At 54.1% G+C, this 26,785-nt stretch overlaps 1 protein-coding gene across 2 annotated transcripts; it reads left to right on the top strand.

Annotated features, from left to right (window-relative positions):
* On the top strand, window positions 1-26,779 carry LMCD1 (LIM and cysteine rich domains 1). 2 transcript variants are annotated; one of them, XM_027702632.1, is made up of 6 exons: window positions 1-40; window positions 13,468-13,553; window positions 15,272-15,527; window positions 20,881-21,210; window positions 25,447-25,662; window positions 26,479-26,779. In XM_027702632.1, exons 2-6 carry the CDS (start codon window positions 13,468-13,470, stop codon window positions 26,635-26,637), a joined length of 1,047 nt encoding a protein of 348 aa, XP_027558433.1. In that variant the 5' UTR covers window positions 1-40; the 3' UTR covers window positions 26,638-26,779. The 2 variants fall into 2 exon arrangements, with proteins under 2 accessions (XP_027558433.1, XP_027558434.1); XM_027702633.1 differs by lacking the exon at window positions 1-40 and adding an exon at window positions 1,278-1,521.
* The last annotated feature ends 6 nt before the right edge of the window (window positions 26,780-26,785 follow it).

A 26,785-nucleotide genomic window follows, 5' to 3' on the forward strand; every position in this document is an offset into this window, starting at 1 on the left:
CGCGAGCAGCGGGGGAGCCGGAGAGGAGAGCGGGAAAGAGGTGAGGGCGTGCGGGAACGGACCGGGAATACCGGGAATACACCGGGAACACACCGGGAACACAGCCCGGGCCGTGCGGGAACGGACCGGGAACACCGGGAATACAGCCCGGGCCGTTCGGGAGCGGACCGGGAATACCGGGAATACACCGGGAACACAGCCCGGGGCCGTGCGGGAACCGACCGGGAACAGATCCCGGGACCGTGCGGGAACACACCGGGAACGGACCGGGAAGTGATCCCGAGTCGGGGCACCGGGCTGTGCCCCCCTTCCCCGGGAGAGCCCCGGGTGGGTCCGAAGGGGGGTCCGGGCTGTGCCTCCCCTTCCCGGGGGATGCCGGCGGGGCCGAACCGAGCGGGAGCCGCGCCCGGGGGGACGCGGGAGGGGCGAGCGCCCACCGGGCACCGGCACGGCTGACAAACTGCGGGGTTTTATTTTTTCCCCGTATTCCTCATCTCCCGTGTTCTGCCCAGCGCTGTGCCGGCAGGAGAACAAACCCTCCCAGCCCGGGGCTGAGACAGGACAGAACCCCCCGCTCTGGGCCGGGAGGGAACAGACCCCATCCCTCAAGTCCTTCCCTCATTCCTGCCCCTCCATAGGCACCTCCACCCGTGAGTTCCAGCCCCGCTCCGGGGCTGCCCACCCGCGGTGCCCAACGCTGCGCCTGGGTCTGGGCTTTTTTCGGTACAGAAAGTTACTCCACCAAAGCTTTTGCTGGAAAAGCGACTGTTTGTTGCCTGAATTAACTGGTGCGAGGCACAGCCGCGCTGAGCTGGGGTCCTGGGGGACATGCTTGTGCCCTTCCAGACCGTCTGGAAAGTGTTCGCTCCGGGAAATCCCAGCTGTGCCACAGTGTCCTTGGATGGGGACAGAATAGCCGACAGGCCCTCCTGGCATGGCACTGAGCTGGGTGGAAGGGATTCTAGTCGCCAGATAAAAGCGTGTGGAATGGGTTGTCAGGGAGCAGCTGCTTTCACGACCTTCCTCTCTGCGCCTTTGTCCCCGCGTGGTTCGGGGGTGAGTTCAGCGCCCCTTGCCAGCTTGCTGAGATTCCGTCTCTTGGTGCCAGATGGCCCCGAGCGGGCAGTGCCGAGTGCTGTGCCCTGGGACCAGCATCCATGGGTCTCCCAGGGCACAGGGGCACCTCCAGAACCTTCACCGGGGGGATGCTGCCCTTTGCCATGAAGTTTATCGCCAGTGCTGACCTTGGAGATCCCTCCCTGCCTGTCAGGATGGGAAGGTCAGCCTCTGGTTGTCGAGGTGTAGCTCCTTGTTAGGTTAGGTTTGAACTGAGCCACTGCTGGATCCCAAGGAAAACTATTTGCCGGGTTTTACTGAGGACTGGCTGCTCCTCGCAGGATGCCCCGGGCAAAGGTTGGTGCTTGGCAGCAGGAGTTGCTGTCTGTGCCTGCTCTGGGTGACTGGGGCTGTGTTGTGCCCCTGCTCTCCCTGTGTCCTGCCTGACATACATGACGCTTTGAGGTGAGACTGAGGGCTTTGGGGTTCCTCCTTCCCTCCCTCCCTTGCTCCTCTTTCCAGCCCTGCCACCTTTGCTGTCCCTGCTGACCCTGTTGGGTGCCTGCCATGGCACTGTCAGTGCTTGCTGGCACGGGCAGGCACCCCCAGTGTGGCCCTGCAGGGTGACCCTGTCCCCGCAGGGGATGGCCAGGGTTTGGTGGGACCTGCAGGGAAGGGCTCCTGGTGTGCCATGCCCAGAGACTCAGAGCAATGTGTCCCCTGCCAGCAGGTCCCTGCTGCTGATAACCCTTGGGCACATCCACAGGGTCCTGTCTGCCACAGCTCCCATGGGGGCACCTCTGTGTGCCAGCTGGAGCACTGGGGAAGTGTGTGAGATGGAGTGGAGTGGATCCCATGGGAGTGAGAACTGACCCTTTCCCATGGGGTTGTGTGTGGGCTGTGGGCAGGGTCTGCTACAGCAGCTCAATTCCTGCCTTGTCTGGAGCAGGGAAGGCTGAGGGGGCCGAGTCCCTGCCACAGCTCCAGGCTGGGTGTCCCTTGTGGGAGAAAGCATGGGAACAGGGCTGGATGTGGGCAGCAAGGAGTGCTGAGCAAATCCGTGCTGTGGAGCAGAAACATACCCTGGCAAAGCTATTTCTGCACTGGACCCATCTCCCAGGAGCTTCTGGAGCATTGTCTGCAGGCAGTGGAGCAGTGAAGGCTCACAGTGCACACCAAAAGGTTCATGGATGTAGAAACCATCAAGCCTTCCCGAAACATGTGGCTGGGTCCTCAGCTCCCCTTGGTGGAAGGGCAAAGGACAAGATGCCATCTTTATTCCACTTAAATCCGTGAGGGAAAAGCACAAACTGCCTGCAGTGGAAGGTGTAGTTCTGCTGGGAGACCCTCTCGGGGCCCCCTCTGGGCTGTGCCAGGTGTAACCCCTGTGGGGCTAGGGGGTGATGCCCTGGTCTGCAGGGCTCTGCTGCCCACCTGCCTGTGTCCTCTCACCTGAACACAGCAGGATAAAAAGAGAAGTCCCAGCTAGTTTGCACTTCAAAAGGGATGTGAAGTGACATAATGAAAACAAGGGAAAAGAATAATGCAGGCTCTGGATCAGTGTGTGAATAATCTCTGTCCAAAGACGAATGGGCGTCTCCGCACAGACGGCTGTTTAATTTCCTGAATCCTGAGACGGGCACTTTTTCTGGGCACGGCGTGGAGTGCTGTCAAATTTTAATTTGGCTTGGCAGTGTCACACAGCCAGTCTGAGCAAGCCGGGGAAGGCAAGTCTGGAACTCATTAGGGCTTGTTGCGAGGCCCCGAAAATGTGATTTTCAATCACTGTTGGGTTTAATTATTGTTGATGTCTTGCCTAGCGTATTCTGGGATTCTTTCTGAGGAAATTAAAGCAGCATGAGTGGGACAGCGTTCCGTTTGGCACAGGGGTTGTTTGGATGAGGCTCTAAATGGAGAGTTAGAGCTGGAAGCAGAGCTGGTGCGAGGGCTGGCACGGCGCGGGCGCTGCAGCGGGGCCAGCTGGCCGGGCAGGCACTGGGCTTGGGGACTGCTCTCACTAAACTCTGTCCCTTCTTGTCAGGAGAACAAAATAACCCACTAAGCTAAAAGCACCCATCAAAGCCAAGGTGAGGTTTGCTCAGTTAATACAAATTTTGATTCTTTAACTTTTTCTTTCTTCAGTTCTTTAGCGCGGGACTCGCAAACATCCGAAGCAGGCTGTGGGACAGGAGAGAAGTGTTGTTGTTGCAGGGATAAATGGGCTCCAGATATGCTCTGGGGGCCCTGGGGAGAGACAATAGCTCCCTCTCCATCAGCAGAGTACCTGGATGATTGAAAACCCCTCTGCATGTATCTGCAGACGTGGATGGGAATGCTGGTAGGGATTGGGAGCTTGCCCTTGGTAAAATCCAAAAATTTAGAGCTTTTAATAATTTGAGGAACACATTGGAGACTCAGCTTTTTTTGTTCATGCTTTCATGAACCAGGTCCTTCGATCAGGTGCCTGGCTGAGCCCCAAGCTGTTCCCCAGCAGGTGCCCAGCTCTGTGGGGAAGGACACTTAGCTCCCAAATAATGGGGTGCTCTGCCCAGAGATCTCCTGTGGGACACATCTGTGGAGTCTGCTGTGTCCCAAAGCCCCGTGAGCAGTGTGGGCAGGCAGTGGTGAGGGTGGCAGGAGCTGTGCCTGCCCAGAGGGGCTGCAGAGCCAGCCCCCAGTCCTCTGAACGTGCTGCTGCTCAGTTGTGTAAACGCTGTCAGAGCTGCACAAACAGCTTCATCTCGGCTCTGGGGACTTGGACCTCATCACTTTTAACAATTACACCACTGAGAGTTGTTTGTCCCTTGCAGCCCTTCCATGCTCATCCCTGCTGGCTGCAGTCCCTGCCAGCAGGAGCTCAGTTCCCATGGGGAGTTGGTACCTCCTCTGCAAAGCCCCCTTGAGATGGGTGAGGGGTCCTGGTGTTGGGGACAGGTCACACGTGCGTGGCTGGTGGCCCAGGGAGGTGGCTGTGCCAGCTTTGAGAGCTGGTTTGACCTCATGGGACTGAAACTCCTGCTCCCAGAACAGCGTCCTTGTGTTGGAGCCCAGGGGAGGAAGCAGCTGTCACAGGGAGGCAGATGTTGATCTTAATGCAGAAACCTGCTCTGAGCAAGTATTTATAGACATGAAATCATAAAGCAGCACAGGGGTTAAGGAGTTTATTTTGGGACTTGGACTCAGAGCTAAAATCAAGTCCCATAAAATACAATTTACAAGTTACAAAATCCCTCTGGTGCTGCAGGGAGGCAGCATCTGGAGTATTTGTGTAGGCTGAGTTTTTTCTCTTTTTTTAAAAAAGGAAATATTGTATCTCAGCCGTTCAGGAAAGGTGGTACTGGGATGTCCCAGCTTGGAGCTACTATTTTATTTAGGGATGGGGCTCAGAGAAAGGGGAAGGTTTCTGGGCAGTTGTTTGCTTTTACCATCTCATCTACTCCCAATGCTTTGACTCTATCACTTGGCTGTGTCAGAGGAACACAGGAAAGCAAGTTTACCCAAAAGCCTGGTGGCTGGATACCTGTGTCTTGCCAGTATTTGGGGTGGCACAGCCCCTCAGCTTCTGCCTTGGGGTTCAGGGCATCACCAGCCACAAGATTCACTTGGACTTATTTGCTCTTTCTGAAGACCTGGAAACCTGTTGCTCAAAATCATCCTCCTTTATTTCCCTTCTAAGAGGGAAACTTGTGTCAAGATTATGAAGCTCCAGGTAAAAAAAAATTCTATCCCGCGTTTTCCCATCTCACATGCTGCCCAGTCAGTTTGGACAACCACAGAGCATCCACAGGTGCCAGCTACAGCAGCAGGAGGGCTGCCTGGGCTCCTGTCAGCCTGTGTCCCAACCCAGAGCACCAGGACAGAGTGGGTGAGCAGCACCTGACCTGGATCAGGACCAGCCCTGCAGACCCAGGGCTTGGTGTGCCAGCTCTGCAGCAGCTGCCAGGGCTGCCAGCTCACTGTGCCTTTCCTCTGAACCACCTCCTGCCCCAGCCATTTGTTTGGCATTTTGCACAGCTCAATGGGCATGTGGGGGCTTTGGAGGGCTGTGGGGTAGGTGGCCACATTCCAAGGTCTCCTTGGAGCTGACACGGTGAGGCTGCAATGCAGGATGGGGTGAAGGAGAGGGATGGGAGCCCAGGCCCTTGTGCCCACCTTCAGCTTCCTCCTGTTTCCTTGACTGTAAAGATCCTTCTACTGCTGAAAGATATTTAGTCCTAAGTCAGCTGTTCTGTGGAAATCTGATGGGAGCAGCTCCAGCAGAGCATCCTGTCAGTGACTGAGGCCCCCATTCCCAGTGCAATCCATCACCTTCTCCTGCTGCAGGAGGTGGGAAGGACACAGCTGGCTCTGGGCAAGGAACTGGAGGCCACACTTTAACACTTACCTGAGTGCTCTGGAACTCAGCACAGCTGCTGTTTAATTAAATTTGGGTGGGTTCTTCCTGTTCCAGGTACCTCCTCACGGCTTAGTTTGGGTTTATAATTAAGCCCAAATATCTGAAGCACTGTCTGGCCTGTGGAAAAATCTGTTCATCTGATTTTTCAGCATTTGCCCTTCTCTTATCATTAATTCACACATTGTTAGTGAAGAAAGGAATGTTGCCAGCTATGTGCTCTTGGAAGAGCGAGGTATTTGCAGAGGCCCTGGTTGTTGGAGCTCTGTCATCCCGTAGGCTGGGATTTGGCAGCTCCATTGAAATAGTTTCTTCCAGTATTGGTGCCTTTTCCTGGTCTTTTTGTTGCTAAAATATAAGGCAACAAACTTCTTACTCTGCAAAGTTTAATAAGTGCTTCTGGTATTCCAGATGATACCAGCCCATTCACTGGTGCCTTAAATAAATGCCATAGAGAGAATTTGAGATGAAAGACAGCCTTTTGTAAGGGAGCGTGAGTGTGGTAATTGGAATAACTGCTTGCTCAGAATCTGGCAGGGAAACAAATTGCTTTCAGGTCATGATTACAATAGATGTTTTCTGTCTATGAAAATAGATCAAACCAGGCCTGTGCTGTTCTCAGAAGGGCAGTAGTGAGCGTGTGTATTGGTTAATGCACTTTTTAAGGGCAGTTGTTGTTTGCCCTTGCACAGATTTATTCCACTTGCAGGTGCACTCATGGAGTCCCTCCTGAAATTCAGCATAGCTTGGCCAGCACAACCCTGCATGTTCTGCTGAGCTGAGCTCTCCTGCAGCAGGTCCAGGGGATGTTTTGGACTGTTCTGTACCAGGACTGGATGTTGGTCCTGAGCTCACCTGAGGCTGGACCTCACTGGGCATCAGGTGTAGTCAAGGAACGTGTTGATCTTAAAGGTCCCTTTCAGTTTGTTGGTCATCAGCAGGAGGGGGAAAAATGAACACTCAATAACAGTCAGTGTGTAAAACTTGGCCAAGGTCAGGTGTTCCAGGAGTGGCAGTTCTGCTGTGGCACTTCTGCTCTGGTGTGTCAGGGTGAAGTGGAAAGAAAAATCCACATCCCAGAGCACCTCAAGAGCTGACATTTTTATACTTCAGTTGGTCCAGGTGCTGTAGGTTTGCATGCAGAGTCCCAGGCCGGGGATGTCTGGAGGGAGGGATGTCTCAGGGCTGGGAATGTCTGGAGGGAGGGATGTCTGCAGGGCTGGGAATGTCTGGAGGGAGGGATGTCTCAGGGCTGGCAGTGTCACCCCCGTGCCATCAGACCTCGCCTCTGCCTGATAAGCAGAAGCAGCAGCACCATCCCTGATGAGCAGCAGAGCAGTGGAACCAGACGGGGCTCTGGCACAGGAGACTCAGGGAGGATCTGTTCCAGAAGAGAGGATGAGCCAAAACAAACCCTGAGGGGACTCAGGCTGAGCTCCTTGTTCTCCAGCAGGGACATGGGGATGGTTTGTTGGATTCCTTCAGTATCTCAGTTTTTGTCTGAATGCTCATTTAGGACAAGTGAAGTGGGTGGCATGACTTGGCATCCCCAGCAGGAGCCTGGGCAGTGTTGGCTCCAGCACTGGTACCTGCAGAGAGCTCAGCTTGAGTGATCTGTGCCAGCACTTGGAGCTGGAGCAGCACTCGCCCCAGGCCATGCTCAGCACTGTATCCTGAGGAACAGGTCCACAGTGGAGCCTGTTGGAACTTTTCAGCTCTCCCGTGGTGTCTTTGAGGGTAATTTCCCCCAATAATTTGAGGCAGGTTCAGTGAGCAGCAGGTGACCCTCCTCCTCAAGGAATTTATTGGGAGGTTTTCCCAGATGGGAAAGCTATCTAGGAGAATGCTGAGTGAGGCAGATTGCCCATCCAAACCAGGAATTAAGGTGCTGGGGGCCAAGCTGGCGCTTTGTGAGGAGAGTTCAGAGGTCCCTGGGCTGGGTGAACAGGCTGCCTGTCTCTGCCCCATCCGGAGGAGAGGCGGCTCTGTGGGACTGGGAGGGGACACTTGGGTGCCACAGGTGGCTGTGTGCAATAGGACACGACAGCAAATCTGCCTGTCTGGACCCACAGTAGGAAGGAAAATGCAACCAACAGGCTCTTTGTATGTGCAGCCTCTGGCATCGTTCCTGGTTTAACTTGGAAGTGTTAACACTGTGTTATTGGGTTTGGCTGATTTTCCCTGCAGCCCATGTAAGTCCAGCTTCACTTTATCCAATGGTGCTGTGCTTCCCCAGAGTTTGCAGCACTCCCCTTGTTGGGATAGAAACCCCTTGTGTTGGATGTAAACCCTTACACCCTCCAGTTATTGGAAATCCTCAAGGAAGTTTGAGCTGGCTTCCTATTATTATGCAAGCTTAGCTCTATTATGGTCAACTAATGACAACAAATTAACTGCTGTCCATCCATATCCCAAAACTCTTCAGCAATTGTGCTGAGGAGACTGGTCCCACCCATGTGAATGTTGTGAGACTTTTCCCTTTTCCATTGTTCAAGGGTCTATTTCAGAGTTAGTTGTTAATCTCCAAAATTCCTGGCGGCTGGAGGAACCCACCCAAAGGTTCACGTGGTCCCTGAGCTCTCTTCTGCCACGGCTGTTATTTAGGGGCAGGGTATCCAGTGCTGAGGCTGCGGGAGGGTCTTCCAGAGGCTGCAGGGAAGGGTTTGGACTGAGCTTGCTGTGGGTACTGGGAAGTGCTCTGAGTGCAAGGAGAGGTGAAACGAGGACCTCGGCTATGAAGGGCTGTTGTGAACTTGGAGTAACTTTTTGGAAACCAGCTTTTCCTCTTCCCTCCCTAAAAAGGAGGAGAAAACATACTTGAGGTAGTTACGTGTCTCCAGCACCGTTTTCAGTCTCCAAATACGGAGTTGTGCAATAAGTGCTTTTGGGATCCAGAAGCCTCTGGAAGCTGGAGGGCCCCCCTTTGCTCGTCCCTCCCGGAGCTGTGGCCGTGGCAGTGTGTCCCCAAAGCCCTTTTGGGACTGCAGAGCTGCAGGTGACCTCCCCAGCAGGGAGGGATGACACTGCTGCAGGATGGACACCCTTCACCCTGCTCATGGATCTCCCTGGCACTTGTGCCCTTCCCTGGCACTGAGCACAGGAGTCAGAGCAGCTGAGTCCAGCCTCGTGTCCCATCAGTGGGACCAGCTTGTCCAGGAGAGGGGGTGTAACTGTCTTGGAAGTGTAACAAGCCTTTGATGGTCTTGATTAATGGCCATGTTGGTCAAACCTGCCAAAACTCTGAACCTTATTTCAGGCCTGAGTTCCTCTGAGGATGAAAGTCCAGATTAACCTGCCAGTTGGGCTGGTGACCCTCTGGGTCCCCTCCACAGTGGCCAGTGCTGAACCCTGACCTGCTTATGGCTCCTGGTCAGGGGTCCATCTCACCTGACTTTCCTGGGAAGCTCAGTGTTCCTTTCCAGAGGAGTCCTCAAGCTCTGAACCAAGGTGGAGCCATGGTTGGGTTCTTTCCTTGTCACTTGTCATTATGGGCTCTCCATTTTCCAGCTGTTCAGCGAAGGGATGGCCCTGCCTTTGGCCAGTGGAACAGCAAACCATGGTATTACCAGCATGTTCCTGAGCCTGTTCAGAGATGTTTTTGTGGGTAGAATGGCCTCTGTTTCCTATCATTTCACTACCCAAGAATTTCCTCTGCCCTGACTTGCTTTCTCTCCTCTAACAGCAAGAATGCTCTAAGGCATGGAAAGCCAAAACAGAAATGTTTCAAGGAGTGTGTATCTAGTCCTGGTGAGCAGGATTTTCTTTTCTTTAAGCAGTTTGTTGACACAGGCCTGGTTTTAGCTTTTTATTTTTTTTTAAGCGTTACAAATGTCTTCAAAGTCTTTATCTTAAGGTGATGCCAAAGTTCAGCTGCAGTTCCCGGATGGGCTTGGGCATAGGTGGAGCCTGAGATAGTTGGAGCATTTGTTTCACATTATCTTACTGGGTTTGGGTTTTTTTGCAGTGTCTTGCACATTTTTTTTTTAAAGAAATCTCCTTGTATGCCTGTGTGAGGAGCTGGAGCAGAGCAGTGAGCAGCAGCTCTGTGTCTGGGCAGGACGTGCTGAGGGGGCAGCAGCACCTGCTCCGTTTGGGCCCTGCCCAGGGGTGGGAATGAGAGTGGCTCCAGTCTCCCTCTGCTTCCAAGGGGGTGAGGAATCACTTTCTCCTTCAGAGACCTGGCTGGGCTTTCAGGACCCTTGAGGAGACGCTGCCCAGAGGGGTCTGAGCTTGCAGGGCGTGGCAGTGCTGCAGCCGGTGGGCAAGTGCACCCAGGCTGCTCCTGGTGCCCTGGCAAGACCTGTCTGTGCCACAGGGATGTCCCTGAAGCTCCATGGGGTCACCTAAGGAGCAGTGGGGATGAGCTGCCATCTCAGCACCTTCCCCTGCTGCTGCAGACCTGCACCTCCAAGGGCAGAGAGACCTGAGCCATCTCAGGAGCCACGTGTTGGCTTGAGGAGCCTCCCAGTTTGCAGAGTGTTTCCCTCGTGCTTTCCTGTAGCTCCAGGCTCACGTGGTGAGGAGCCTCCTGCTGCTGACACTGCAAACAGGAGTTCCCAGGGTGGTCACAGAATCATGAAATCCCAGAGTGGTTTGGGTTGGAAGGGACCTTAAAGATTATCCAGTCCCACCTCCTACCATGGGCAGGGACACCTTCCACCAGCCCAGGTTGCTCCAAGCCCTGTCCAACCTGGCCTTGGACACTTCCAGGGATCCAGGGGCAGCCACAGCTTCTCTGGTTGTGCACTGGAGCTCCTGGTCTCCAAGGTGTGTGGTCTCATCCTGGCTGGAGCAGTGCAGAGGTGGGAGGGCTGGGGACCAACTCTCCTGCACATGTCTGAAGCTGAGTGTGCCCAAAAGTGATGGCTCAGACTTCCTTGGGTTTGTCTTGGAGAAATGGATCCCCAGCTTTTGTTTAGAGCCCAGAGGCCCCTGGGAGCACTGGTCAGACACATCCATCCCCCTGAGCTGGCTGTTCACCCACAGTGCTGTGGGGGAGCACCCGTGGGACCCCAAATCTGCCCACTGTGGGCTGCAGGACACTCACCCTGCCCTTGGCAAGGGACAGCTGTGCCCAAGCCACTGCTGGCAGCGTTGGGAACGAGGAGCAGTTAACCTTGACTGAACTTGGTCAGGGAGCAGGAATCATGTTTGGACAGGGAGAATAAATTACCAAGAAAGGGACTTGTCCTCTCTGAAGCAATGAAGTGGCACACGGGGTTTGTCTCCATGGGGGGGTCACTGGCTGGTGCCACCCCAAAGGGCTGTGGGTTCTTGCAGTGACACTTCCCTGGACTCCAGAGTGTCAGGTTGTTTTAGGAGGGCTCACATGCTGCTTCTTGCTACTGACTGGGCTTTTCCCCTTGTGTGTAATGAACCTTTTCCCAGTGAGTTTATTTAATCCAGATGTTTGTATTTTAGATAAACCACCACTCACAGTCCCTTACTGATACTCAGCTTCTGTCTGACTCACTAGGATCAGAGTCAGTTAAACCCATCAGTCAGTGGGTACCTGGCACATGGCTCCAGAACTGGCAGGATTGTGAGTGTTACGTGGAAATCTTAGATGCCTTTATCCCTCCTAGAGAGCTGGCACATGGCTGAAGAACCAAAAATGTCCTCTCTTTCTGGATATTAGAGTGGAGTGTTTGGGCATGTTAAGGTCATTTCTAACATTTATTTTTATTAACTCCTGGGGTGGGAGGTCTTCACTGGCTTCAAAATCTTGGGGCAAACTGCAGGTGGAAAATTGAGATGAAAATTACAGGTGAAAGATGAGGCAGAAGTGAACTAGCAGTCCTAGGGCAAAGGGAGCTAAAATGGGCCCTTTTGTACCCCTTTGTCTGTGTTTCTCCAGGATGAGCAGCCTTGTGTAGAGACTTAATAGTTCAGAAAAAAAAGACATGTAAAGGCCTGTCATCTACCTTAAAACTGGCAAACAAACCTCTCGTCCTTTCTAGAACATCTGTTTATAGAAACTTTGTCCTTGTTAGCAAGTTTTACTTGTTTCCAAACAAATGAAATGTCTTTCCTGAGTGCCATCAAATAACCTCATCCTCCTGAAGGCTGCAGGATGTTTGAATGTCAGAGAAGACCGTGGGGTGCCCCAGATCCACGCAGGAGCTTTGAGGACCCTGGGAGCTGGTGCTGGAAGTGGGACAGGTGGATGCAGAAGGAAGGAGGGCTGCCAGCACCTTCACTGGCTTTGCATCTGAGCAGAGCTGCAGAACCTGGAGCTGGACAGAGCTGGGGCAGCCCAAGGGCCCCACAGGACTGGGGAGCAGCATCTGTTCTTTCACCTGTTCTTTCACTGCTGTTGATCCCTCCCTTTGAAAATAGGTTTTGGCAAGAGCAGCCTCTGCCAGTGTAACTGGTGGTGACTGAAATAGTGTGTGATCTTGTAATGAAAGACTGTCACAGCTCAGAGACACACAGAGACTGGGCTCAGATTCCATGGGCAGGCACCAGCCTTCCCCAGCACTGGAAACCTCTGCAGCCTTGCCTGTGCTGTGCTGGAGTGTGAGCCCTCGAGCCTGTCCCAGGACCAGGGAGCTGGACATTGATGATCCTTGTGGGTCCCTCCCAAATCAGGATATTCTGGGATTCAGACGGGCTCTCAGGGTGTGTACAGGTCTGAATAGTCAGTGCCTAGAACAAGAGAGATTAAAGATCTTCCATAAAAGCTCAATAAATGGGAGCAGGGCCCAAAGAGGGACTGGGAGGTGTGAGCCCTGTGCATGTCATGAGCCCTCATGGGACATGCAGACTGTGAGGTCCAGAGTGGTCAGAAACCTCCCCCTGGCAATGCCTGGGGACTGAAGGTGGTGTTTTTTGCAGCAGTGGATGGTGGGTTAAACCCTGTGGTTGGATCTCTGACTGCCCAGACTTGGATCTGCTGAGCTGGGGTGATGCTCCCGTGGTGCTGCCATTGCTCCTGCTGGGCCTGGGACAGTCCTTGTTTTCCTTCAGCTCATTTTTACAGGGAACAAACGTGTCTTTCAGGCAAGAGCCTGACAGCTCCTGTATAAACATCCAGGCTGAGATAAATCCAGCATCTCGTGGTGTCACCTCGCCCTGGTGCCTCCTGCAGCACTTTGTTTTTGTCTCCTGCCATTCCCTCCTGTGCTCTTCATGTTCAGAGAGCTGTGTTTGATAAATTCATGGGACAGACACTAAAATAGGTTTATTTGCCAGTGGTACTGGCTCCTGGTGTGGATTTTTGCTCTTGTCTCTCCTGTTGGGAGGTTGTTTGGATGTCTCTGCAGCAGTGAGTGCCCATGGATATGAGTGACTTTTTTCTGTGTTCAGTGAGCAGCACAAAGTGCAGCACAACCACAGCCCTCCATCCCCCAGGTCCACCCCTCACCTCCCCAGAGCCTTTCCACTGTTTCCTGTTCACTGTGGAAGTCACCCATAAAGCCCAGTGCCAGAGGCATGGAAACGTGCCACATGCCCAGAATACCCTTGGAGAAAGACCAAGGAGGTGCCAGCTGCAGTAAAAAAAGTTTAGCATCAGGTTGTGGTAACACAGCTCCGTGTCTCCTGTGTGATCTGGATTGCACAGATCCATGAGCAGTACATGAGCTGTACAAACAGGTTATGGTAACACACCTCCATGTCTCCTGTGTGGTCTGGATTGCACAGATCCATGAGCAGTATATGAGCTGTACAAACTGAACCAAAATCGCATTTAAATGACACCTGAGGTCTCAGTGGACGAGGTGAAGGTGGCTGCCCAGTGTGCCCATGTTCACTGGCTTTGATGTGCCATCCCCTCCATGCTGTTCCATTTTCCCTCACTTTGAGGTGAGCACCTTCATCCCAAGCATCCCTAAATGAACATATAGTGGGGCTGCATGGACATGGTCAGTTGGCACCTGGGAGGTTTGAGGCTTCATGGGACATAAGGAATGGCTGGAGAAGTCAATGTCTGAAGGACAAAGCACACTCTCAGTGCTGTGTCTGGGCTAACCCCTGAGGATAAAGCCTGTCCCACAGGGTGTCCTGCTGTTTTGCAGATGTCGGGGAGCCAGCAGCTGGGGAGAGCTGTGCCGTGCCTGCGCTGCCGAGGGACCTGCATGGGCTTTGAGCCACATTCCTGGAGGTAACGTCCTGGCCTGGAGGGGCCCTGCCTGGCCACTCCCTGGGTCCTGCTGGTGTTCAGCCTCTGGTGACTCTGAGAGCAAAGCAGAGATGCTGAGCTGAGGGGATGCTCGTGCCCCTGCTCTCCATCCCCCTCCTCGCTGCTCCTGCTCTTCTATTCTTTGGGTTCAAATCTCATCCACAAGCAAGCTGAGGCTCCATGCAGTGGGTTTGTCCCACTTTTGCTACCACTCTGCAGCCTGCTGTGCTTGGCCAGCCCCCCAGTGCCCTGCAGTGTGTGTGTGCCAGAGCACAGCCCCTGCCTGCCACACGCTGCCCTCTCGGCTTGTTTGGGAATACTGGAAGCAAACACAGCCCTGCTGGCTCTGGGGGCAGGGAAGTGCAGACCCAAATGATAATCCCACGTGGTCAGGAGGGGCTGTGCTCAGTGCCTGGCTGTCACCCTTGGCCATGGGCTCAGTCTTGGTGCTGTGTCTGGGCCTGTCCTGCCTCCTCCCAGCTGAAATGCTGTGCTTAGTGCCAGAACCTCTCATCTGAGATTTTATCTTCAATATTTCCTCTTAAGAGCACTAATTGAAGTGAATAGCCACTGGTGGGAGCTACCCAGGCCAGCATGCCCTGCTTGGGGCAGGGATGGGGGGCTGCTCCCTGCCCTAATGGGGCAACAAAGGGGCTTTCAAATGGAAGGCAGCCCTACATATGTCACTAATTAAAAGAGAATTAGTGCCCCCTGAGCTGCCTTGCAACACTGGGCTCCTTTCTGTGTGCCTGCAGAGCTCCAGGGGCTGTGTGTGTCCATAACAGCAGCACAGGGAGCCTGTGGCCCAGCTGTGCTGGCTGCAGCTGGAATGCCTTGGACACTGTCAGCTCCCAGTTTTGATACCTCAGCTGGGTGGAATCCAAACTTTAAAACACTCACTTTGTGGAAGAACTACTTTTTTTTTTGTTAATTGACTCCATTAGAGGCTGGTTTGACTCATTCTTGCTCCAGGATCCTGCTGAAATCCTCGGAATTGTGTCAGAGTTACTTTGTCCCTTTTGTTATTAGTGTTTGATGGGAATGCTGGCCAGCAGAGAGGAGCCTTAGACATTTGTCTGTGTGATTTATGGCTATTACAGTTCAAATTATAGTCAATTAAGCATCAGTTCCTTCTAGCAGTCACTTTTTTAATGCCATGTAAAGCTTCATAAGAGGTGAGGCTGGTGCTGGGCCGTTGGAGTCTGATGAGGAGATTGATCTCCAATTCAGTGATGCTTGAAGGGGTTTTTGAAGTTCAGGGGAAGCAGCAGCTCCCCACAGGTGGGAGTTTTTGTAGTGACAGGACAAGGGGGAATGGTTTCACACTGACAGAGAGCAGAGTTGGATGGGATATGGGAAGAAATCCTTCCCTGTGAGAGTGGTGAGGCCCTGGCACAGGTTGCCCAGAGAAGCTGTGGCTGCCCCTGGATCCCTGGGAGTGTCCAAGGCCAGGTTGGACGGGGCTTGGAGCAACCTGGGCTAGTGGAAGGTGTCCCTGCCCATGGCAGGGGGTGGAACTGGATGAGCTTTAAGGTCCCTTCCAACCCACCCCATCCCATGAGTTGCACTGAGCCTCCTGTCCCGCAGTGTGACCCCGGGCTGTGTTTAACCCCTGGACGAGGCTGACGCCCCGTGACCCCCCCGCCTCCCCCAGCCCAGCTCACACCCGGGGGGGTGACGATGTCTCTTGTGGCCCACAGGAAGATCTGCAAGTCGTGCAAGTGCAGCCAGGAGGAGCACGGGCCGAGCTCGGAGCTGGACGATGACCGCAAGGTCGGGCTCCTGCTGGCCGGCTCCCGCTACTCCTCGCTGACCGCGCGGCTCAAGGGCGGCGACGGCGCCCGCGTCTACAAGAGGAACCGCATGATCGTCACCAACCCCAACATCTCGGGCAAGGACCCCACCTTCGACACCATCACCTACGAGTGGGCCCCCCCGGGGCTCGCCCAGAAGCTGGTAAGGCTTTGTTTCACCCACGGCCTCTTGGGTGGGTCGCTGAGTCGGGGACAGAACTCGGCTCTGGAATCAAGTTATTGGGGGAAAAACAGTAAATCCTGGTTTGCCTCGGAGAGCAGAGATGAACAGAGCACTCTGTGTTTTGGAAAACCATGTGAATAAGCAGAGTAGGTAGGAGAGGAGGATGGAATGCCTTTGGGGTTTGTAGGTTGGTTTACATTTCTAGGAGAAGTTTTAATGGAGTTTACAACTAGAAAGCTCAGTCTTCGGGTAAAGCTCCTATCTAATAAAAGCATTGCTGAGGAGAGATCCCATCCCTGCTGTCCTACAGCCCTGCACAGCCCCCACCAGCATCTGCCAGCTCCAGGTGGGATGTGGGAGCAATTCCTCCGGGCCTTCCTGGGGTGTCTGGGCTGGGCAAGCAGAGGAGCAGGAAGGGGGTTTGAGTTCTCCTGGTGGTGGGCAGGGTGGAACTGGGTGGGCAGCTGGGTGGTTGTGCCCCAGGGCCCCCCATCTCCTGCTCACAGGGAGCATCCCTTCACTGCTGGAGGATGTCCTCCCCTGGGGCAGTGGGCTCAGAGCCTCCATTCCCAGGGCTCCTCACACTCCCTTTGAAGAGCAGCAGCAGCCCAGCCCTGTTCCAGCAGACTTGTGGAGCTTCCTGCCTCCGGGAACAGGAGCAGGAAGGCTCCTTGTGCCAGGGCATGTGAGCCTGGAGCAGAGCTGAGCTCTGTGCTGAGAGTATCCTGCTTGCATGGGCAGGAGCTCTGCCTGCCACTGCTGCCAGAGGAACCCCTCCCAGATCCAGCTCTGGAGCTAGGAATTTTTTTCCTTACAGTTAAACATAATCTGGTCCAAATAAAAAACATTTTGTAAAGAGAACTCAGGATAAAAAGGGGAGATGGGGAGTGTGGTCCTGTGCCAAGGCCTGGATCTGAAACCAAGCCCCCAGCCCTGCTCCACCTCCCTCCCCTGCCCAGTTTCCTTCTGGACAAGCTGTGTGGGAAGGGCTGGAAGTGGTTTTTGGCGTGTGGAAGTGTGAGCCAGCAGAGCATTTCTTAAAGGAAAGCATTTAACTGGCTTTTCACTGTGCTGTGGTATAAAACCATTCTGTATTCCACTGTCAGGGGTGGGCAGGGAAGAGCTTCTGCTCCTCGGATGACACAAATAGCTTAAAGCTGCTGAAACTGCAACCAGGTTTTTTTGAAGAAGAATTGGGGATACGAATGTGGCAGTGCAGCTGCAATCCCCAGGGACAGACTGGTTCATTCTCCCTAAAACCCAGCGGCCCTCAGCCCGTTGGACAGGCTGACTGGGGGCTGTGAGCTCTGCACTGGGGATGCACAGGGGGCTAATTGAGGCAGCACTGGGCTTAACGAGGGGCCACGACCCTGGTGCCCCCCTGCCCAGCTGCTCCATCGTGTGCCCACAGCCACCTCTGCCCTCCCTGTGCTCTGGGGGGAGCTGGAATTCCCCACAGGAATGTTTGTGTGACCAGTGTTTGCCTTCCGCAGGTCCCAGGGGGAATCAGGGAGCTGGTGAGGGATGGGCAGAACAATGATGGTGCTCTCCCCCCAGCCTGGGATTTATGGGAACCCAGGATCCGTTGAGGCTGCAGGGCAGTGCTGCCAGTGCCTCGGGCAGGGCCGGCTCCTTGCCCTGAGGGGTGCCCAAACTCTGTGGCTTCTGGGCTGATTTCATCTTTCATGGCCCTGGGCTCTCTCCCTTGGGAGTGTGTGTTTGGGGTGACCCTGAATGCAGCCCCGTGGGAGCCCAGTGGCACTGGGGAGTCTGGGGACACAGGGGGGCCCAGGAGATCCCAGCTGTCCCCCTCCTGCAGCATCCAGCTCCATCCCTGCAGTGCTGGCAAGGGGCAGCTCCAAGGGTACAAAATATTTCTGTTTAGGTTTTATAGAAAGAACTCAGGGTAAAAAGGGGAGATGGGGAGCATGGTCCTGTGCCATGGTCCTTGTTTGTCCAAAAACAAGCCCCCACCCTGACCCACTTCCCTGAAGGTGGGGGGTCAAAAACTTTATGAAAGCTTTTGATGTCTTTATCTTGCCTGGATGTGCTGGAATATATCTTGGTTCAAATAAACAATGTTCAGGAGCTTGGAGACAACCTTGATAAATTTTGGCTTGAAGATCAACTTGACAAACTTTGAGGAGAAGAGCTGGATGTCAGCCACTCTTGGGATAGTTTAAAGGGGATTTGGGCCAAAAAGCTGTTAGTGCATAACTGCCTTGCTCCAGTGGTTTCCTTCTGAAGGCAGGCTGCAAACTGGGGATGGCTTTTAACCTCGCTGGGCTGAAGTGGCTGGTCGATAATAGGAGGAAGTTCAGAGCACGTTCTCGTTAAGCAGTGCCTGCAGAAGTCATGAAGTGGATACTCAGGGTCCCTCAGGGGAGAGCGAAAAGAACAGGTCATAAAATAGCTCCAAAATCAGTAGTGAACAGTGAAATCCTAAAATCCTCTTCCTCAAATCACCTGCACTCAGGCAACATAGTGAAGCATTGACTGTAACAATATGTGGTAGCAGCAGACGTAGCAACTTTTTATTATCCTTCATGTCAATGTTTGGTGTCAGGTTGGATTTCTTTTTTCCCTTATCTTTTCTCTGGACACATTTGATGACATCTGCAATTATGTCTTCAAGCATTCCCTTGCTCAGGAAGTGACATCCCATCACATGTCGGGGCAGATATTGAAACCTGTCCCTGAGCAGGCTGTAAGGAAGGCTCGAGGTTTTGCTTTTCTCACTCTCAGCACAGACACTTTGTGTTGGGAATGGAGAGGCTGGATTGGCACAGGAGGCTCCAGGTGCCCATGTTGTTCTCTGTGGGAGTGCTCATTAGTGTTGGCACGTTGGCAGTGGGTTAAGAATCTTTCCCATTCAGATCCCACCATGTCACTGCTGTGCTGGAGCTCGTGCTGTGGTGAAGGCAGTGCAGGGCAGGATGTGCTGTCCTGGTGTCCCTGGTCACACAGCAGGGTTTGGTTTTTCCTTTGCAGTTGTTGGATACTGCCAGCAGTGCCTGTGTGAGCCTGGGAGGAGCTGTCAGGGAGTTCCTGTCCCTGTCTCCTGTCATTCCTGTTAGGATTCCTCATGCCTGTAAAAGCCATTAGTGCACTGGATCGCTTCCCCAGCATCCTGCAGTTCTCCAACCTGCTGTTCCTGAGCAGCCCCTTCTTCCACAGGGCACCAGCCTTCCCAGGGAACTGGACATCAGCCCTGCCATTGCACAGGGACACAGTGTACTGAGTCATGATGTCTGATGTCCCAGTGTACAGTGATTTTAACTTTACACCCCAAGATGCAGGGAAGAGGCCCTGCTTCCATTAAATCATTATCTGTTGCTAATTTCCTGTCAGGAGTTCTGCCTGGCAGCACTGTTCTCTGGCTCAGAGTAGCCCAGGTGGAAGGGACTTGGAAGTTTTTCCCAAGGTGATGAGTTGTTCAGTGCTGTGCAAGCATTTCTGTATTTAAAAGCCTGGCCTGAACCAGCCCATGTGCCACAAACAGTTAAATCTCTGTGCTAATTCTTTTGAAATTGAGTTCCCAAGTGCTGACCCAGTAAGAAGCAAATCTAATGCAGCTGGAAGCTGGTCTGACAGGGAATGGCAGGGAGCCAACTGGCTGCCCTGTCACTCCTCACACTACAATAGGAAAAATGCCGGAGTGGGAAACTCCCTTCCCTTATCCCCAGCCAGAGAAGTTAACTGTGCAGCCCCCACATCCCACAGGCACTAACCCAGCCTGGGACAGAGATGGGCTTTCTCTGACTTTAAGGTAGTGGCAGTTGAGTTGGAGACTTTATTTTGGATATTGTCTTGGCATTTCCTTTCCATATCACAGGGCACTGGTGACCAAATACCTTCCCTCTGCTGGGAAATCAATAGTGGGGTGGAGTTGGTGCCTGTTGATGTTCCAGACCCAACTGCTATTTAACTACTTTTTCCTGTATTAAGATAATATTTTTAATTGATAAAAGGGGATATTTTACTGTAAACTGGGCTCTGTGCAGCCCTGAGGGGCTCTGGGATGGTCCGGGTACAGCCCCTTACCCACTCCCTGCAGCTCTCGCTGTGCTAGCACAAGGCAGAAGGAAACTGCTCTTGGATTTTGATGTTTATGGGCTTTTAGACTTTTCAGCAACCTTGTTGTCAAATTACACAGAAAAGTATCCTGGTAGTGCCAGTGAGGGAGGGTGTGGTGGGGTCTGAGTGTGAGCCAGCAAAGCAGGTCTGTCCGTGCTGCTTTGCTTTCCTGGGCAGGCTGGGTTCTGTTTAAAACAAAACAAAACCTCTCCAAAAACAGGCAACCTGTTTTTGAGGATGAAGTGATTAAGTACAGCCTGCCTGACACTGGCATCTGAGCCAGTTCAGCCTTTTATTTCCAAAGTGTGGGTTAAAACACCTCAAAGGGAGAAGGGAGGGGAAGGGTCACATTTTCTGCCACCACTCCATAAGGTGAGCGGAGCATCTCGTGCCAAGCTTGTGCTTCCCTGGCACAGACAGCTCCGAGGAACTGGGTCTGTCCCTGTCCCAGGCCATTGACAAGAAGCTGAACATGAGCCAGAGTGTGCCCAGGTGGCCAAGAAGGCCAATGGATCCTGGCCTGGCTCAGGAACAGTGTGGCCAGCAGGTCCAGGGAAGTGATTCTTGCCCTGGACTCAGCACTGGTGAGGCCACCCCTGGAGTGCTGTGTCCAGTTCTGGGCCCTCAGTTCAGGAAGGACATTGAGGTCCTGGAGCAGGTCCAGAGAAGAGCAGCGAGGCTGGGGAAGGGACTGGAGCACAAGTCCTATGAGGAGAGGCTGAGGGAGCTGGGGCTGTTCAGCCTGGAGAAGAGGAGGCTCAGGGGAGACCTCCTCACTCTCTGCAACTCCCTGACAGGAGGGGGGAGCCGGGGGGGGTTGGTCTCTTCTCCCAGGCAACTCTCAGCAGGACAAGAGGGCTCAGGGTCTTCAGCTGTGCCAGGGGAGGTTTAGGTTGGATATTAGAAAGAATTTCTTTCCAGAGAGGGTGATCAGCCATTGGAATGGGCTGCCCAGGGAAGTGGTGGATTCTCCATCCCTGGAGATTTTTAAGATGAGACTGGATGTGGCATCAGTGCCATGGGCTGGGAACCGCAGCGGTGTTGGATCAAGGGTTGGACTTGATGATCTCAGAGGTCCCTTCCAACCCAGCTGATTCTATGATTTTATGATTCTATGCAGTAACTGGGTCTGTCCCAGGCCATGCAGTAACTGGTCTCTCCTGTGCAGGCCATGCAGTAACTGGGTCTGTCCCAGGCCATGCAGTAACTGGTCTCTCCCATCCAGGCCATGCAGTAACTGGTCTCTCCCCTGCAGGCCATGCAGTACATGGAGCTGATCCCGAGGGAGCTGCAGCCTGTGGCAGGCACGGACGGGGCCCTGCAGAGGCGGCAGAGGCTGGCCAGGCAGCTCCCGCTGTACGACCAGGACCCCGCGCAGTGCCGCGGCCTGGCCGAGGGCGAGCACCGCCTCATGGAGGAGTTTGTGAAGAAGTACAAGGCCGAGGCGCTGGGCGTGGGGGAGGTGGCACTGCCCGGCCAGGGCGGCGGCGGGAAGGACGAAGGGAAGGCCCAGGACAAGAGCATCGACCCCGGCAAACCCCCCGAGTCCACCAACGGGGCCCTGGAGAGCACGGCCGGGCACTACGTGAGTGATGGGATGGCATGGCATGGGATGGCATGGGGTGGCATGGGATGGGGCACGGGGGGATGGGGCTGCTTGGGGAGCCTTCAGGAATACAGTCGGTCTCAGCTGGATGGGGAAAAGGTGGCACCAGCCAGGGTGGTCTGTTCCTTGTCACCATCCTGCTCCCGTGGGCTTCTCCAGCCCTGCTGCAGGTGCTCGGCCACATCCTGCTGTGCCTTGGTGCAGCCCTGGGAAGCACCTGGAGAGACCCTCTGCTCCAGCAAGCCCTGCTGAGCACAAGGGTCTGTCTGACAGCGGTGAAAGGGGGGTTCTCCTCTTCCCCATTGCCCTCCCTCCACAGCAAAGGCCAAGGTGAGGGGATTCTTGCTGTAGGAGCTGGTGATTTCAACTTAGGAGTCTTGGCAGCTCTGAAGGGTTGGGCATCCCTGGATCATCCCTGGGCATGGTGGTATTCAGTTGAAGATTTAAACTGATGAGCTTGGAGATCTTTTCCAATCTTAATGATTCTATGGTTCTGTGATGAGTCAATGAGGTACCTGCAATCAGAAGCTGTTTCTCTGTGAGTTAGTGTTTCCAGCCCAGAGTGAGTGGAAAGACCACAACTGACAGGAGGTGATGGCTCAGTGCAGTTACCACAGAGCTGTGAACATGGAGACAGTGCTCCTGGGGCTGTGATTGCTCTGGGGAGATTTAAACAGCCACTCTGTGTCCCTGGGAATACAAATACATTTCCACAGGGAAATGACTGAGATTCTCCAACACCCTTTTAGATTTATGTTCCCCCAGCACTGTCTGGAGTGGCCTCTGTGGCTGCTGAACAGATGCTTATCATAAAATATGGTGAGTGGAAATATCTTGTCCTGGCCTTTGTGAGGGTGACTTGCAGCAGAGGATTTAAAGCTGAAAAAACAAATGGTGTCCAAGTGTTTTTTAAGAGGAGATTTTTCCTGCCATTCCTGCACTGAGGTTGACATGTTAAGAGCAGTTTTCATTTTCAGTCCATGTTGGGTAATGTCTCCCCTCTGCCATGGCCTGTTAACGTGCATCTGACTTTGAGTCCAGTGGCACAGTAAAGGTTTTCACTATTGCAACAAAACACCAAATTGGACAAAGAATTCTAAGCTAAAAAATAGCCAAAAAAGGAAGGTTTCCTTTAAACATTTCAGTAAGTCATCATAGTGATAAAAGTTTACTTAAACTGCGAGTTTGTCCTTTCAAATAATAAATACATAACTGTGATGTTATTCTCCTTGATTTCAAGCATCATTTTTCTCAAGGCACCAGCTGAAAAATGGAACAGCTTCCAAAACATTGGCAGATGCAGTGGGATGGCCACACGGTGCAGCCCAGTGCATGGCAGAGCCATGGCAGGCCCAGTGTCAATCTCTGGGAAGGCAGCTGAGCTCAGGCAGCTCCTGAACTCTTTTGGGCTGCAGAGAGGAGCCATCACTGCTGTGAGTCTGTCCCACAAGCTGAGTGTTCTCTACCAAGCACAAGATTATCCTTAACCCCCTCAGAAGTGGGGACTCCTCTGGTGTTACAGGTCACTGTGCTGGAATCAAAGGGAATCCTGAAGCAGGGGGGCCAAATTAGCTGTTGTTCCCAAAAGCTTGAGGCCAGCAGTGCAGGGAGTGCTCTGGGGGAGGCTGCTGCTGTCTGGGAGCTTCTTCCCTGAGAGCTGGCACTGCAGGACAGGAGCTCCTGAAGAGAGCAAGCTGAGAAAAGCTTAGGAGAACAGGATACTTTTTTGGCCAACACCTCAGCTATTAAAGTCTTCACTCCTCTCCCTGCACAGTGGAGATGTAAAATGAGCACCAATCCCATCTCAAATTGGAAGAGCCCCTTTTATGTGGTGTGTAAATGGCAGGGGATGGAGGTTATATGATGCTTGGAAAAAGCCCTGTGAAGAATTTTTCCCTGTGAATAATTTCCATAGAAAGAAACAGCAAAATAAGTTGTTTTTTTTGACAGTTCTTGTTGGCAATAAACTTGAGCTAGGGGTTGGAAACTGCTGTGTTTGTTCTCATTTTAGATCCTGCAAGATAAGCAGGGCTGGGATGGTGAGCCTGTGGCTTCTGGGGGCTCACAGAGCAGAGGCAGCTGCAGGGTTGGGCTCTGGGGCCCCAAGTCACCCAAATTGGTGCCTCGGGGAGGTGTCGAGGGCGTAGGGAAAAGGCCTCAGTCCCATATGGTGGGGGCAGAATTCCTCAGTGCCCATCCATCCATGCTGCTGGTGTGCCAGGAGTGGTGCTCTCTGCCAGTCACTCCATGCTGTTCCTGTTCATCCAGAGCAGAAATCCCACAGTTTCTGTGCCATCTCCCCCTTCTTTGACACTGGAGCGCTTGGAAACGTGTCGGAGCCCTCCGTGGTGGAAGGAGCATTGTCAGCAGACATATCCCCTTCCAGCAGAACAGCCAAGCCAGGAAACATTCCGTCTGTGCTCTTGTGCTGCCTCTTCTTGTCAGAATGGATTTCCTGGGAAAACGGGAGATGCCCATCAGTGCGGTGGAACCGCTCCAAGGGCGGAGGGTGGTTACTGGAAATCCAGCTGGACGAGGGAGGAGGTGATGGCAAAACACGTGGGATGCTGGAAGTATCAGTGACCAAACGGAGAAAAAGAGGTGTAGATAATCCTTTGGCTTCCTGCTGGGTAACAGGAGGGATGAGAGTCAGGAAATGCTGTAGATGCAAAGGTCAGTGTCTCCAGCTCTCACATGTGAGCAGGTGGAAGGGGCTGGTGATGGTGGTGGAAATCTGTCCCCTTGCCTGTCTCTGCCCCATCCCTGATGTCCTTCTGCAGCTCAGAGACTGTTAGTTTACCTTCTACTGAAAAATCTTATTTTTGTGTCTCTTCTTTTTCTCTGGAGCAACATGGTCTAGCAGAAGGGAGTCAGAACTAGGTGATATTTAAGGTCCCTTCCAACCCAAACCTATGGTCCTATGATTTCACCCACCTATCAGAAGCTGTTAAGTCAGGGTGTTTATAAGTGAAGTTGTCACCTGAACACAGGGACATTCCCAGACCCTGTGCCAGACCCTGTGCCACCTGGAGCAGGGACAGCACTGTGCCAACGCTCTGGTCGGGCACAGTGGTGTAACCACGACACGTGTGACACACAGGCAGCTCCTGCTGCCTCGGCCAGGCTGCTGCAGGGACTGCTGGTACAAATCCAGCCATGGCTCTGGTGAAGAGATTCCAGCTGCTACTGAAGAGTGTTTCTTGTCTGGAGTGACGAAGGCCAGAGTCGGAAGCTCTTACCCTGACCTGGACTGTCCAGCTTCAGTGGGAACTGGGACAGCATCCTGTCAGCCTCTGAGTGGAGCTTTAGTGCTGGCTCTGCACTGCTCACAGGATCCCTCTGCGGGCACACACAAACAGCCAGCGGTTGGTCTCGTGTGTAATGTGCACGGATGCTGTTAATCCTGAGATTAGCCACGGCTCATTCTGGCTCTGCGGCCTGTTAGAAATGGAAAACGCTGTTCTGAAACTTGTGGAGTGACATCTGAGTTAGGCACAGACAGAAAACAGTGAGAAAAGACCAAAGTTCCTAATCTCTTTGCAAAATTACATCTTTGATGTGCTGCAGTGCTGCACTGTAGGAATTCTTAACTCTTTCTTGCAGGACCTTGGGATTCCAGTGAGGGTTTTAGCCTGGGGGGGTCCCAAAGGCCAGTCACTTGGCTGGTGGTGGGTAGTGCTGTTCTTACCTGCCTGAGGATCTGGCTGGAAGAAAGTGAGCAATAGTCTAGACAAATATATTTATAATGACTTTTAATGTGTATTACAGCTTGACACTGTCCATAGGTAGCACTGCTCCAGGTGTTTGCCAGGGATGTGGAGTCATAGTCCTGGGGATGTTGGCCCTGCTGGCCATGGGTGCCCTGTGATGCCCTGTGTTGTCTGCTTTTGGTTTGCACTGTCCTGCTCAGTGCTGTGGGATGTGGAGCAGCAGCACAGCAGGTCCTCCAGGCCGTGGAGAAGTGGGAAGCGTTGAGGACATGCTCGAAGATGAGTTTGTTCTGTTTTGCTACCGGGGCTTCCGACCAGCCGTGCGGTTCAGAGCGATGCAGAGAGCACGTCTGGGAAGGAACGATCCCTCCCAAGATCTCCAAAATAAGCTGCTCAGCACCCTGTCTTCCCCCCGTGCCCTGGAGCCAAAGGTGCTTCCTCGTGGCTGCGATCCCGCAGGGCTTTGAGCCTCGGGGCTCCCGCTGACCCTGCTCTCTCTCCTCAGCGCTGCGAGACCTGCAAGCAGGCGGTGCCCGGGGACTGCCCCGTGGTGTTCGCGGACAGGGCCGGCTACTCCCGCCTGTGGCACCCGGCCTGCTTCGTGTGCTGCCGCTGCTCCGAGCCCCTCGTCGACCTCATCTACTTCTGGAAGGCCGGGGCCGCCTGGTGCGGGCGCCACTACTGCGAGAGCCTGCGGCCCCGCTGCGCCGGCTGCGACGAGGTACCCGACCCTGAGCCCCTGTGACACAGCCCTGATACCCTGTGACACAGCTCTGATCCCCTGTGACACAGCCCTGATCCCCCTGTGCCAGAGCCCTGATCCCCCTGTGCCAGAGCCCCGATCCCCCTGCGGCCCCGCTGCGCCGGCTGTGACGAGGTACCCGACCCTGATACCCTGTGACACAGCCCTGACCTCCTGTGACACAGCCCTGACCCCCTGTGACACAGCCCCTGATCCCCCTGTGCCACAGCCCTGATCCCCCTGTGCCACAGCCCTGATCCCCTGTGCCACAGCCCCTGATCCCCCTGTGCCAGAGCCCTGATCCCCTGTGCCACAACCCCTGATCCCCCTGTGCCAGAGCCCTGATCCCCTGTGCCACAGCCCCTGATCCCCCTGTGCCAGAGCCCTGATCCCCTGTGCCACAGCCCCTGATCCCCCTGTGCCAGAGGCCCTGACCCCCCTGTGCCAGAGCAGGGACCACCCAGAGACCCTCTGATCCCACCAGTGCCAGGACAGGGACCAACCGGTCTCTCTGTGCCAGGATCCTGGCACAGGCTCAGTCAGGGCTTCTGAGCAGCCTGGTCTGCTGGAAGGTGTCCCATGCCCATGGCAGGGGGTTGGAACGAGGTGACCTTTGCAGGTCCCTGCCAGCCCAAACCATTCTATGGTTCTTTTATGTGCCCATTCCCAAAGTCTGGCCCCCGTGTTGAGGGGCTTGGCCGGAGGTGTAGGGCTGGCTGTCCCTGCTCCTGCCACACTCCAGCTTGGCGAGAAGGTGGCAATAATCAGTGGTGTGTCTCTCTGTCTGTGCCACAGATCATCTTCTCGGAGGACTACCAGCGGGCAGAGGGGCTGGCCTGGCACAAGAAACACTTTGCCTGCCTGGAGTGCGAGACGCCGCTGGTGGGCAAACCCTTCACCCTGGCCAACAGCAGCCTCCTGTGCACCATCTGCAGCCAGAGCAAGCGCCTCTGAGGGGGGCAGCCGGGGCCCCCCGAGGTCCCACCAGGACTGGGGGCATTGGGCAAGTACAGGAGAAGGAGAAGGTTAAAGAAATTAGAGCCTGAGTATTCACTTGCATCCAGCACAGCCCGGGGCGGGTATTTTCTTGGGGTCCTCTTGG

The sequence above is a fragment of the Neopelma chrysocephalum genome, unplaced genomic scaffold (genome assembly GCF_003984885.1).
Source record: "Neopelma chrysocephalum unplaced genomic scaffold, ASM398488v2 Primary Assembly neopelma1_189, whole genome shotgun sequence".
NCBI lineage: Eukaryota > Metazoa > Chordata > Aves > Passeriformes > Pipridae > Neopelma > Neopelma chrysocephalum.